This window comes from Xenopus laevis, chromosome 9_10L, assembly GCF_017654675.1.
Source record: "Xenopus laevis strain J_2021 chromosome 9_10L, Xenopus_laevis_v10.1, whole genome shotgun sequence".
NCBI classification, from domain to species: Eukaryota; Metazoa; Chordata; class Amphibia; order Anura; family Pipidae; genus Xenopus; species Xenopus laevis.
This window is the reverse complement of record NC_054387.1, coordinates 24,836,325-24,850,198: the sequence shown is the minus strand read 5'-3', so window position 1 is coordinate 24,850,198 and position 13,874 is coordinate 24,836,325. Positions and strand designations below refer to the sequence as shown.

Below are 13,874 nucleotides of genomic sequence, written 5' to 3'. Positions count from 1 at the left end.
AAATATGAAGCACAATTGAATCAAACATGAGTTAAAGCTTCTTTTTACACCAAACTAGCAAACTGATCTGATAGCGTGATTAGTGGTAAAAATACCTGACACAATGCTAAATGAGTCAACTTACTTTTACCTGGACGTACTCCATATCAGTACTCTCTGGGATATCCCCGCCCCCATGCCCCATCAGAAGGAACCTCCCCAAAGCTTTAAAAGCTATTCCCACCCCCTCCATGGCACCCCTTAAAAGAAAGTCACAGATTTATCACCCTCCCTGTTAGGTAGGACAAATGATCAATCATAATTTAACTAATCTCGCCTATAATTAGGAGTTAACGCCCCTCCTCACTAGTGCATCAAAAAAGTACACACACAGAATGCTAGAACTTTATTAGGGTGGGATAATTTTTGCTGCCGAAGGGACTAAGGGAAAAGTAAATGTCGGTAAGTATAAAATGTACTCATTCCCTTACGTCCCCTTCGGCAGCAACCGTGAGAGTTAGCAAGATAAAGTTACGTCCCCTTCGGCAGCAACCGTGAGAGTTAGCAAGATAAAGTTACACCGCCTTCTGGATAACTTTCCTACCAAAGGAAGCTTCCTGAGAGGCAAGGTGTCCACTCTGTAGTGCTGAATGTGTTACTCCAAGTGGCTGATCTGCAGATATTGTCCATAGACACACCTGCTACTTCTGCCCACGATGTGGAGATTTTTCTGGTGGAATGGCTCCTGATACTGCAGGGAGGCATTCGACCATCTTTAATATACGCCATCTGAATTGTTTCCTTAATCCATCTAGAAATGGTAGATTGGCTGCCTTCATACCTTTGTTCTTTCCAGAAAATGAGACAAACAGATTTTCACACTTTCTAAATTCCTTAGTGCTAAATTCCTAGTTTGGACCTGTAAGTCTCCAAACAGTCATTTGAAGTAGTTGCAGATTCTGGCACCATAGGACCCCCTGTGTCAGAAGTGAGGGAATCTGGGGAAGTATCCAGTAGTCATTCCTGGACATTCTCATCAAGGGAGAACCAGCTCCTCCTGGGCCAAAACTGTGCTATAAGGATAGCATTCACCTGCTCCTGTCTGATCTTCTGCAAGACTCTTAGGACCATAGGCAGAGGGGGAAAAATGTATACTAGAGGACAATCCCACCTGAATGAGAGAGCATCCAGGTAATTTGGCTGATCCTGTCTGTTCAGAGAATAGAAACTCTCTATCTTCCAATTTCCTCTGGTTGCCATCAGGTCTATACAAGGGTGACCCCAACAATTGGAAATTTCCTGGAAAATCTTCTGATCCGGCATCCACTCCCCTGGTCTCAAACAATTCCTGCTGAGTTGATCCACCTGGATATTGTCTTCTCCTCTTATATGGACTGCTGAACTCTTGGGAACATTCATCTCTGCCCAAGAGAGGATCTTCCTTGTTCAGCACTCCGGATCTGGTTCCCCCTGTTTGTGGCATTGTCTGACTTGATTCTCAGATCTTTCCATCTCAATTGGTTCTGAAAAAACTGAGATTGCATTGTAGACTCCCCTCAACTCCCTGAAATTCAAAGACATGGAGGCCTCCATGCAGTTCCAAAGAACTTGGACTGTCTGTTGTCTCCAGTGGGCTCCCCACCCTGTCTGGGATGCATCAGTCGTTAGTACTGACCAGTGGTCTGTCGAAAAGAGAGACCCTGTGATAGCTTATCTCTCTGGAGCCACCACTCTAGCTGAATCTTGGTCTCCCTGAAAACGATGATCTTTGTATCCAGAGAGGACAGCTTTTTGACCCATCTCAACAGGATCTCCCCTTGAAGCGGTCTCACATGAAATCTGGCCCAGGGTACTGCATCTATCGCTGAGGTCATTAGACCCAAGACTTTCATAAGATCTCAAAAAGAAGAGGCATTGTGAAGATTAATTTGCTGAACCTCTCTCAGAATGAGATTTATCTTGTTCTTGGGAAGAAAAACCTTCATCTCTGATGTACTGAGTATAACTCCCAGAAATTGAATGGATCTCGCTGGGGTTAGCACCGATTTCTCCCAATTCAACAACCAGCCTAGTTTTTGCAGTCCTGGTTAGGTGCTTCCTTAGAAGAGACTCTGAGATTGCCGTAATGAGCCAGTCATCTAGGTAAGGAATCACTGTAATTCCTTGTTTTGTTAACACTGCCACTAACACTGCTACAATCTTCGTAAATAATCGAGGAGCAGTGGTTATCCCAAAGGGCAGAACTGAAAATTGGTAATGGTGTGGAACACCTTCGATGTAAATTGCTATACGCAAAAATTTCCTGTGAGCTTTGAACAGGAGTACATGGAGGTGCGCACCTTTTAATTCCAGCGAAGCCATATAGTCACCTTGATCTAAGATGCTTATGACTGACCTGATGGTCTCCATGTGAAAGGACCTCTTGTGAATAAATTGGTTGACAAAGATCAGATCTATTATTGTTCGGAATTTCCCATCTGGCTTCGGGACCAAAATAAACTCTTGAGTAGGTTCCTAGACCAATTCCTGTCGTAGGTACTGGTTCCAAAACTCTTGCTGCAATGAATTCTGAGATGGCCTGTTCTAATGCCTGCTGCTTTATGTGATCTGTGATTACCACTCTTGAAGGAGGCATGTATTCAAATTCTATTCGATATCCTTCTGCAATGAGCTGTAGTATCCAAGGTTCTATGACTATTCTGGAAGAAAATAGGTTAGTCTACCTCCCACAGGCAGGGAGAACCTGGCGTCAGAAGGTAGTCTTCTTCCTCTGGGCTGAGTGTCCATCACTACGTCTTTCATTCTTTCCGGAGAGGGAATTTGTGAATGGACGAAAGGCACTCTGCATAGCTCTGCCTCTTGGTCTCTAAAAGTTACATTCTCTTTTAGGAGAATATCTCCTTGAGTGAAAAAATGGATTTCTGTCACAGTCGGCACACTGATTCCAGAACCAATGCTAAGCACCCTGTTCTTGGTTCTTGCTTCTGCCTAAAACAGCCGCCTTTCACCTCGGGAGGAGCCCTCGGCTAATCGGATGCCGCCAGGTCTTATTAAAGGGATACTGTCATGGAAAAAATTTTTTTTTTCAAAATGAATCAGTTAATAGTGCTGCTCCAGCAGACTTCTGCACTAAAATCCATTTCTCAAAAGAGCAAACAGATTTTTTTATATTCAATTTTGAAATCTGACATGGGGCTAGACATTTTGTCAATTTCCCAGCTGCCCCCAGTCATGTGACTTGTGCCTGCACTTTAGGAGAGAAATGCTTTCTGGCAGGCTGCTTTTTTTTCCTTCTCAATGTAACTGAATGTGTCTCAGTGGGACATGGGTTTTTACTATTGAGTGCTGTTCTTAGATCTACCAGGCAGCTGTTATCTTGTGTTAGGGAGCTGCTATCTGGTTACCTTCCCATTGTTCTTTTGTTTGGCTGCTGGGGGGAAAAGGGAGGGGGTGATATCACTCCAACTTGCGGTACAGCAGTAAAGAGTGATTGAAGTTTATCAGAGCACAAGTCACATGACTTGGGGCAGCTGGGAAATTGACAAAATGTCTAGCCCCATGTCAGATTTCAAAATTGAATATAAAAAAATCTGTTTGCTCTTTTGAGAAATGGATTTCAGTGCAGAATTCTGCTGGAGCAGCACGATTAACTGATTCATTTTGAAAAAAAATTTTTTTCCCATGACAGTATCCCTTTAAGAGAGGATATACAGCACAGAAGCACCAGGAATTCACCTTAAAGATCCTATAATGGGCAATGAATAGGATGCCAAGTCCCATTTAAATAGTTTGAATTTGGCACCCTGATATAGTTCCAGGGGTACCCAGGGTACAAATTAACACTCACCCCAAATCTCCCCCTAACTGGCCTTCAGGCTGTTGTGCCAATGTGTCTATATATATAGTAGATGCACGCTGCGCGCACACTAGGGAACCGGCGCAGAAGAAGAAGACTGGCATTGTGGCGTCCCCGCCGAGAGTTAGGCGGGCGTCCCCGTCGGCCCACTAGGCCACCAGGGTGAGTAGCCCTCACAATTTCCCGGTTTCCTAGATGTTTCCTGAGGAAGATGTTTGCTTCCCATAGAGCCTGAAATGGACTCTGACCCGAACAGATGCCAAGGTTCAAACCCCATGGAACAAAGACTGTTTTTATATGTAACATCAGCAGACCACGTTCTAAGCCATAGAGCTCTTCTGGCTGCCGTGGAAAGTGCCATAGCTTTTGAAGACAGCTTAATACCTTCCAGCATCACTCTACCGCCGATTCAACTTAGATAGGCATTCCAAAAAATTCTCTCTGGGTACTTTATTATTTACATCTTCTGCCAGCTGCTTAATCCAAAATTTAGATGCCCGAGAAACACTGGAAGCTGCTAGGGCAGGTTTACACAGAGCTACCGCTGTGGAATAAGAATGCTTAAGGATACCATCAGCTTTCCTATCCATGGGATGCTTAAGACCTAACCCATCCTGTACTGGAATTAAAGTCTTAATATATCTGGCCAGTGCCACATCCACCTTGGGAGGCAACCCCCAGGCGCTCACCTCTGTTTTCTGAATGGGAAAAATTAACTTGTGTCGCTAATAAACGAAGGGCCTTTTTCCGGACTCTTCCACTCTCTGGTCATAAGATCTTTCATAATAGAATGAACTGGAAAAGTCTTAGATCTTCCCAAGAGTTGAGATGAGGAAGTCTTAGGATCTTCTCCCTCCAAGGCTTCCATGGTGGCTCTGAATTAATCTAGAGGTGTTGTCAGGTTGAAACAGCAGAATTAATATCTGACTCCTCCAACTAAACTGTGCTGGAAAAGGAAGAATGTACTGGACTTGAGATGCTCTCTAAATTAGTCACATTTTGAGACCGGGATAACATCTCCTTCATGGTAGATTTAACAACATCCTTAATCCAGGCAATTGAAGTCTCTGGGGTGTTCCCCTTCTCCTTATCCGCCAAATATTTCAAGTACTGCTCTTCTCTTCTCATAATTATCAGGCAACTGATCATCACAAGCCCTGCACTGCAAATGCTTAGATTTCTTGTCCTTCTTTGCAGATGGTTCATTATCTGCAACAGTGGACATCTGCAACACAAGAACAATATCAGTAGTCTCTAATTAAACATAATAAAAAACAAGAGGGCTACCACAAGGTACCTTATAGCCTACTCAGGAGGCTGCAATCCAGGTAGGAATCAACGCAGCTCTCAGCATGCACTTTCACACTTCCACATCTAGAAGGCAGTGCATGTAAATGACATTATTGTTTATAATCGGCTTTTGGATCTTTGGGACTGGCAACCCTCAGGCTGCACCATGAGATGATAGACCCCTTGGGTGTCTTGCCTGCGGTCATTAAGCCCCCTTGGGACCTGGATAGCTGCATAATCTACTGAAAAGAAAAAACAACATCAGTTACCTAAACTGAATTTAATTTGATTATTAGAAATATAAGTTTAAACCAAACAAGTATAATGCACTTAACTAACAGGGTTTATATGGAACTATATTGGGTACAGCCAAGCATGCGCTCTCAGTTACTGCAGTGTAAAATGCTATATGACCCCCTAAGCTAAACTGAACATAGCTATGGGTAAAACATAATTAATAAACATGTCCCAATAAGATTATTATACATAATAAGTTAAAAGAATAAGTAATATATTTAACTAAAACACACAGCTATGGAAAGTAATTTAGGTACAGAGAAGAATGCCCTCTCAAGTTCTGCTGTGTAAAATATTAGATGAAGCAGTAAGCTAAAGTGCATAAATAGACAAATTATTATTCATGTAATTAATTGCTTTACTTACATGTACAAATGTGGAAATACAAGCACTACAACCAACCATGCATTCCCAACCATTCTGCAGCAATCAGTTGCACAGTTAAAATATTGAGATGGTTTAACAGCATAGACGTCACAGCCTTAACTTAGTTGGAGAAAAAAAAATCTATTGGCTGAGAGAAAACCGCACAACATTAAAAAGCAGAACATTAGAAAAAAAGCACACCAACTAGAGGTTTTCATGGATATTACTAAAATATGGTGACTATACGAAAGATGCCTGCATTATTGAGGGTGCAAGGCTGACAATCCTGGCTCACAAGCTAAACGCAGAGCCTGAGGGGGGGGGGCTGAGCAGGGAGGGCTGAGCGGGGAGGGCTGGGGGCTAAGGAGGGAGGGGTGAGGGCCAAGAAGGGAGGACCAAAGGGGGGAGATTGAAACAGCATATGTGGGCAGCATATGTGGGATCCTGAAGCCTCTTCGGATCCATGAGTATAGAAAGAGGCGAGTCTGCATACTTCATTAGGAGAGCGCACGCAGAGCGTGTGTTCTCCTGACAATATCCTAAAATGCATTCCATATTCTGGTTCATTTGCGCATGTTTCCAAAATCTTACACCGTGGTCACTTGTGGCTAGTTCCTAGCGGCAAATAGTCCTCTGGTGACGTAAATCACACAACGCATATTAACACTGAAACATTAACCCCATCCCAGGAGGAATGTCTTTAGCTATCCTTATCTTTGTCGCCTGCTACAGTTTCGGAGGGCTCAGCCTCAGACATTGAGAACTGCCATGTCTGGTTATGAGTTATCTGTGCAGGTTCTAAATGATCTGCTTGCAGAAGAAGATGGCAGTTATCGATTTCCTTCTGAACATTTCAACGAGGTCTTCCCAAGAATTTACGTGGGTGATGCGTAAGTTAAATTTGTGTCATAAAGGGGGGGATTATTGTTGCCATTCTGCTTAAGAGATGGGATAACCGGTAGCTCAATCTCACGTGACAGAGCAGCAACTTTCTTTTAGACAGAGGAGCAACTGCACACAGACACCATGTTTCTCTTGCTTCAAGAAGACATAAGCATTAGCAGACAAAGATCATGTTACATGACACTGTATCAGTATCAGATTACTATGGTATCTGTATGAGAGCACACACATTAATACATAGCTTAACAGTTATATTTATTTATATACTGGTTTCGAACAAGGCAACATAACGGTTTTGTGTTGGAAAAGGTGAAATGTTCTTTATTGGTGGGCTGCAGTTTGTGCCGGATAGCGTATTCTGATTTTGGGAATCCTCATGCAAGTTGCAACAGTTTGAGATGCTGAATTTTTACTTTACTGTACAACACCCAACCTTGTGAGCAAGTTTTCTTTTTGCAGTTTCTCTGAAGAGAGCACTTCCATGGTCGTTCACCTGTTGAACTTATTTTGGTGCTTATGCCATCCATACAGTGTTGAACTGGGGATCCTGAGGCCCACCAAACACATATGTGTACCTGTTGCTGTGACCGCTTTCAACCCCCCACTTAACCCTTTATGGGGTGCTTCTGCCCCTGGCCCTCAGCTCAGGGGGGCGGTCAATCTGTGTAGAAGCAATAGAAGTTATAGGGCACTCTGAGACTCAAATGCACATCAGACCAAAAGTATCAGTTAAAAAGTAGAAAAAAATCTTTATTTATCTTAGGACTAAGTGTCAGATTGTCTAAATAAAGATAAAGTAGAAAAAAATCTTTATTTAGACAAGCACATTAAGCTTTACACGTTTCATGTCTATCTGACACGAGGAACGCTTCTATAAAAATCCTGCTCTCCTCTCCCCCAGTGCCCCCACAGCCAGCCAATCAGCATCGCTAGTTACACTTAGAAAGCCCCGCTCACTTTGTGTATTGCACAGCTCCCCCCTCCTCCCCAGAACAACCTTTCCTCCCTGCCGCACATTAGTTTCTATGTGAGCACGAAGTCGCGCAGGTATTTAATGTGCTGCTGCAGTTTGATTCTCCTGCTTGTCCAATCGCGTGACTTTGTGCTGACATAGAAACTAATGTGTGGTGGGGAGGAAATGTCATTCTGGGGAGGAGGGGGGAGCTGTGCAATACACACAGTGAGCAGGGCTTTGTAAGTGTAACACGCCCATTTTTTTACCACAACTACTAATTACCATGTTAATGTTACAAAATTTGCCTGGTTATGAAAGTTAAACACCTTCCCTTTCCCTCCATGATTGCTGCTCAGCCCTCCCTTCCCCTCAGTGCTTATTGCTGTCAGCTCTCCCTTCTGTGTCCCTGCTAAGTATAATTTGCTGCGTGTTGCAGAGGGGTACCCTGATCAACAATAGCTTTTTATAGCATGTGGGGGGAGGGCTGTAAACCAATTGCTTTTTATAGCTTGGGGGGGGGGGTTTAATGTTTTAGCTCAGATGTTTGTGTGGCCTTTTTACTGTGGGGTGGTTGAGATATGGGATGGGGCTTGAGGGTGGGCAGGACCCAGAAAATGTTGCCGTACAGGGCTCTGTGATTTCTGAAAGTGGCCCTGAGCACAAATATGTCTGTTTTGTGTATAGCAGTGGCCCAGGTGCTTCTGCCCCTGGCCCACAGCTCAGGGGGATGGTCAATCCGTGTAGAAGCAATAGAAGTTAAAGGGCACTCTGATACTCACATGCACATCAGACCAAAAGTATCAGTTAAAAAGTAGAAAAAAATCTTCATTAGCTTATGACTATGTGTCAGATAGACACGAAATGTGTAAAGCTTAATATGTTTGTCTAAATAAAGATTTTTTTCTACTTTATCGGCTGTCCCGAACAGCTGAAATGCGGAAGTGCCGGACAACCGAAAGACCCGAAGCCACGAAAACAGCCGAACATGAAGTCCCGAAGCGGCAAAAAGACCCGAAGTCACGAAAACAGCCGAAATTGAAGTCCTGAAGCAACGAAAAGACACAAAGTCACAAAAACAGCCGAAATTGAAGTCCTGAAGTGGCAAAAAGAGTCACGAAAGGTGGCGTCTTGAAGTCCTGAAGCCATGAGTTCAATTCCACACCAATTTGTGTTTTTTTTTAAAAAATGTTTTTATAAAAAATATTTTTTGGGGCCCCAATTTTTTTTGAACTTGTAAGGGGGGCCATGGCGCCTATGTTGTTTTAAAAAATATTCTTTGGGGCCCCAAATTTTTTTAATTTGTAAGAAGGGTCCTGGTACCAATGTTTTTTTTTAAAAAAAGTTGAGGGCCCCAATTTTTTAAACTTGTAAGGAGGGGGGCCCCTGGCGCCAATTTCTTTTTTTAATTTTTTTTAAACTTGTAAGGGGGGCCCTGGCACCAATGTTTTTGTTTGTAACTTATAAGGGGGCCCTGACTATCAATAGCTTTTTATAACTTGTGTGTGGGTTACTTTTTTAGCGCTGATGTCTGTGTGGTCTTTTAACTGTGATGTGGAGTGGGCAGGATCTGGGGTGGGGCTTGGGTGCCAGATTTTGTTTTACGGAGCCCCGTGATTTCTAATTGCGGCCCTGCTTACCTCATATTTGCACTGTTGGCTCAGCTCAATCTAGTAGTCAGTGGCTGACTCAGGATATGGTTCATAAAGGTTTACTAAAACTTATAGTGAACTAGGTGCCAGGGCCAGATGGAATACACCCACAGGATCTAGGGATCTTAGTTCATTTTTCGACTGGCCTCTATTTCTGATTTTCTCAGACTCTCTTTCATCTGGTATGGTATGAATGGATTAGAGGAAAGCTGATGTCATTCCTATATTTAAAAATGGGATTTGCACATAGGAAACTGGCTACAGGATCGGGTACAGAGGTTGGTTGCTAATGGTCACTCTCCACTTGTAGTAAGGTTCTTAGTGCCAAAGGCCAACAGGCCTTTGTTGGACAGCCCTGAATTATAGTATAAATAATGTTACCATTAAATTCATGACAATATCCCTTTAAGATTGACATTTATTTGTTTAGGCTTTTTGATGCTGTTCAATTACATACACTTTAACTACAATTTGATTCAGACTGGCTACACTCAGTTATTGTTATTAATAAGAACCAACATATTCAGCAGCTCTGTACAAAAAGCGTCCCTGCCGTCCCCCCCTAGACCACCAGGTACGTTCGTTACATTACCCCCCTCTCTAGTGGGGGCCACTGGACCCCCAGGCTTACCGGGAAATTTAGCATGGTATTGCTTCTTGAGGCGGTCAGCCTTGATGTCCTCTACTGAGACCCAAGACCGAAGCCCTTCCACCTGGTAAGATATTGTAATTTACCCCTCACGAGGCGGGAGTCGAGGAACTCTTGGATCCCATACTCAGGCTGACCTTCAACCAACACTGGGGAAGGAACAGACAGAAGACGAGAATCATTGGCAGGCTTCAACAGAGAGACATGGAAGGAATTAGAAATTTTGAAATTAGGAGGTAACTGAAGACGGACAGAAGATGGATTAATTACTGCAATGATGGAGTATGGACCAATGAATCTAGGACCCAGTTTAGGAGAGGGAACCTTCAACTTGATATTCTTAGTCGACAACCATACTAAATCTCCCACCTTGTACTGGGGTGCTTCCCTACGGGATTTGTCAGCAGCTCTTTTCTGAGCTAGGGAAGCTGCGGATAACGAATTATGAACTTGAGACCAAATTTCGGAAAATTTCAGGACAGAAGAATTGGCAGAGGGTAGAGGGGAATTAGAGTCAGAAAAAGAAAACGCTTTGGGGTGCAAACCATAAACAACAAAGAAAGGAGACTCCCCTGAGGAGGAATGGGTAGCATTATTGTATGCAAATTCTGCCCAGGGTAACAGTTCGGACCATGTAGACTGATTATCCGACACATAGCATCTAAGATATTGTTCAAGGGACTGGTTAACCCTTTCAGTTTGACCATTCGTTTGGGGGTGATATGCAGTGGAAAAGGATAACTCAATCCCTACTAAAGAACAGAAAGCACGCCAAAACTTCGAGACAAACTGAACCCCCTGTCAGAAACAATATTCTCAGGAAAACCATGTAACTTAAAAATGTGAGTAATGAATAGATCAGCCAAGGTTTTAGCAGAAGGGAGGTGTGGAAGGGGAATAAAATGGCCCATCTTACTGAACCTATCCACCACCACCCAAATCACAGTCTTCCCTTGGGAAGGGGGCAAATCTACAATGAAGTCCATCGAAAGATGGGACCAAGATTTCTCAGGAATTGGTAAAGGCATTAACAGACCCTGGGAAGAGTTATGAGATGATTTTGACCGTTGGCAGATTGGACAGGAGTTAACAAAGGCCTTTGCATCCTGTTTGAAGGAAGACCACCAGACATAATGGGATAACAGAGACACTGTCTTAGAAATGCCAGGATGCCCAGCCATCTTAGAATCGTGAACCTCCTTTAACACTTGTTCCCTTAACTCCTGTGGAACGAACAACCTCCCAGATGGAGTATCCACCGGAGCAGATGATTGTACAGGGGACAATAAAGAGGAAAGGTCAGATTCAAGTGCTGCTACAATTACCTCCCTGGGGATGATGGGGATGCACTCGCTAGACTCAGAGGGATCGGACTCGAAACTTCTAGAGAGTGCTTCCGCTTTGGTATTCTTGGAACCAGGCCTAAACGTTAAAGAAAAATTGAACCTGGTGAAAAACAGTGCCCATCTAGCCTGCCTAGGATTTAGTCGCTTGGCCGACTCAATGTACAGAAGATTCTTATGATCAGTATAAACCGTGATCATGTGTTTTGCTCCCTCCAGCAGATGCCGCCATTCCTCAAAGGCCCATTTAACAGCCAACAATTCTCTATTCCCAATATCATAGTTGATCTCAGCAGGAGAAAATTTCTTAGAGAAGAATGCGCAGGGATGCACCTTGTTGGTTGTTGGATGCCTTTGAGAAAGGACTGCCCCTGCCCCAACTTCAGAAGCATCTACCTCTACTATAAAAGGAAGCGCAGTGTCGGGGTGTCGAAGAATGGGGGCAGAACTGAATTCCTTCTTGAGGAAGTCAAAAGCTTGTACCGCTTCAGGAGGCCAGATGCTGGGGTCAGCACCCTTCTTAGTAAAATCAGTAATGGGGGCCACAATTAAGGAAAATTTTTTAATAAACTGACGATAGTAATTTGCAAACCCCAGGAACCTTTGGGTAGCACGTAATGATTGGGGTTGGATCCAATCCAGTACAGCTCTCACCTTTCCTGGATCCATTTCAAGACCCTTGCTGGAAATATTAAACCCTAGAAACTGAACAGAAGTAACCTCAAAGATACATTTCTCCAGTTTTGCATAAAGATTATTCTCCCTGAGTCTGCACAAGACTTGATGAACATGATTTCTATGTTCACCCAAATTAGAGGAGAAAATCAAGATATCGTCAAGATAGACCACTACGAATATCCCCAGCAGGTCCCGAAAGATGTCGTTGACAAATTCTTGGAACATGGCGGGTGCGTTACAGAGACCAAAGGGCATTACAAGATATTCGTAGTGGCCGTCCCTGGTGTTAAATGCAGTTTTTCACTCATCCCCCTCCCTAATACGTATGAGATTATAGGCGCCCCTAAAATCTATTTTAGAATAGATCTTAGCACCCTTAACCTGGTCAAACAATTCAGAAATTAACGGGAGGGGATAGCGTTTTTTTATGGTGATCTTATTGAGACCCCTATAATCTATACAGGGGCGTAGACCACCATCTTTCTTTCCAACAAAGAAAAAGCCCGCCCCCGCAGGGGAACTAGAAGGCCTAATGAACCCTCTTTCAAGGTTGTCCTTAATATACTCTTTCATTGCCTGGGCCTCTGGCAAGGAAAGAGGGTATGTTCTACCCCGAGGGGGAATAGACCCAGGAATTAGATCTATAGAGCAATCATACTGCCTGTGTGGAGGTAAGGTTTCTGCAGCTTTCTTAGAAAACACGTCAGCATATTCAGCATATGCTGCAGGTAAACCTTCTAAAGAAGTGGTTGCCACCACCTGAGGAATACATGAACCACCACACTTAAGACCCCATTGCAGAATCTTCCCCGATACCCAGTCAATATGAGGATTATGGGTCTGAAGCCAAGGTAACCCCAAAATAAGAGAAGATGCACCCTCAATGATAAAAAGGGCTAACCTCTCACTGTGATGATTATCAGAGCACATGGAAAGGGACACAGATTTTTTAGTTACCAGGCCTGACCCTAAGGGTTTTTTATCAACTGCCAAAATCCTCATAGGAGGAATTAGGGGGATTAAGGGAATACCAAATTTTGCCGCAAAGGTGGCATCCAGAAAATTTCCCTCCGCCCCTGAATCCACAAAAGCGGACACCCTGACAGAGCCCGTAGGCCAGGTGAGTTTAACAGGTATCAAAATCCTAGAGGTAGACTGGGGAGAGGAAACTTCTGCACCCAAATAGAGCTCCCTTTCTCCATTTAGGCTTGGAAGTTTCCCGGCCTCTTAGGACATAAATTCAGGTAATCTTGCCTCTGCTCATGCTTCCAGGCGCTGTAACAGTGTGGTAAGTAGCGCTTCAGTGGTGGAAGGAGCAGCGGCAGCTCGACCTTCTTCGTCCATTTTTTGGCCCGTGATAATGTCACGGTCGGCACCCAACACCAGAACAAAACACCGGGCACCCTGGTCTCGGCTCGTGCTTCACCAGTAGTGTGACCGCCTTTGGGCATCGGGAGGAGCCCTCGGCTTACTTGGATGCCACCTGGACTTAAACGAGAGGTGCAAGATGAGGGTTCTGGATAAGCAGAGGGGCACGACAGTAACTATCTTTGGATAGAAGATCGTAGTACAAGGCGTTTAGGCAAAAGAGTAGTCAGATCAGGCCGGGTCGAGGCAGGCAGAGAATAAACTTTATCAGGCAGGCAAGGGTCAAACCAGGAAGTCAATCAGAGGGTTAATCAGAGGAGGTAGTTGGTAATCAGGCAAGGGTCAGAATCCAGAAGTCAGAATAGTCAAATAGCCAGGCAGAGGTCAAAAACAGGAATCAAACAGGTTCAGAATATAGCACAAGGCTCAGAAGCACCAGGAAACAAAATCCTATCACGGGCAAGGTCCCACAGCCCTAATGAGCTTTAAATAGTGTTTGAATTGCGCGCTGACGTCACAGTCACAGCGTCAGCGCCTTTAA

The 13,874-nt window shown here is 44.0% G+C and overlaps 1 protein-coding gene across 2 annotated transcripts in view; it reads left to right on the top strand.

The window, feature by feature from the left end:
• The first annotated feature begins 6,149 nt into the window (after positions 1-6,149).
• The window catches only part of dusp3.L (dual specificity phosphatase 3 L homeolog), a 57,239-nt gene continuing 49,514 nt past the window's right edge, over positions 6,150-13,874 (top strand). Inside the window, exon 1 of one of the 2 annotated variants that reach the window (XM_041576111.1) lies at positions 6,150-6,678. In XM_041576111.1, coding sequence (XP_041432045.1) covers positions 6,557-6,678 — 122 coding nt within the window. In that variant the 5' untranslated portion in view covers positions 6,150-6,556. The remainder of the gene's footprint in view (positions 6,679-13,874) is intronic. The other variant, XM_018235048.2, reaches the window with a different exon arrangement.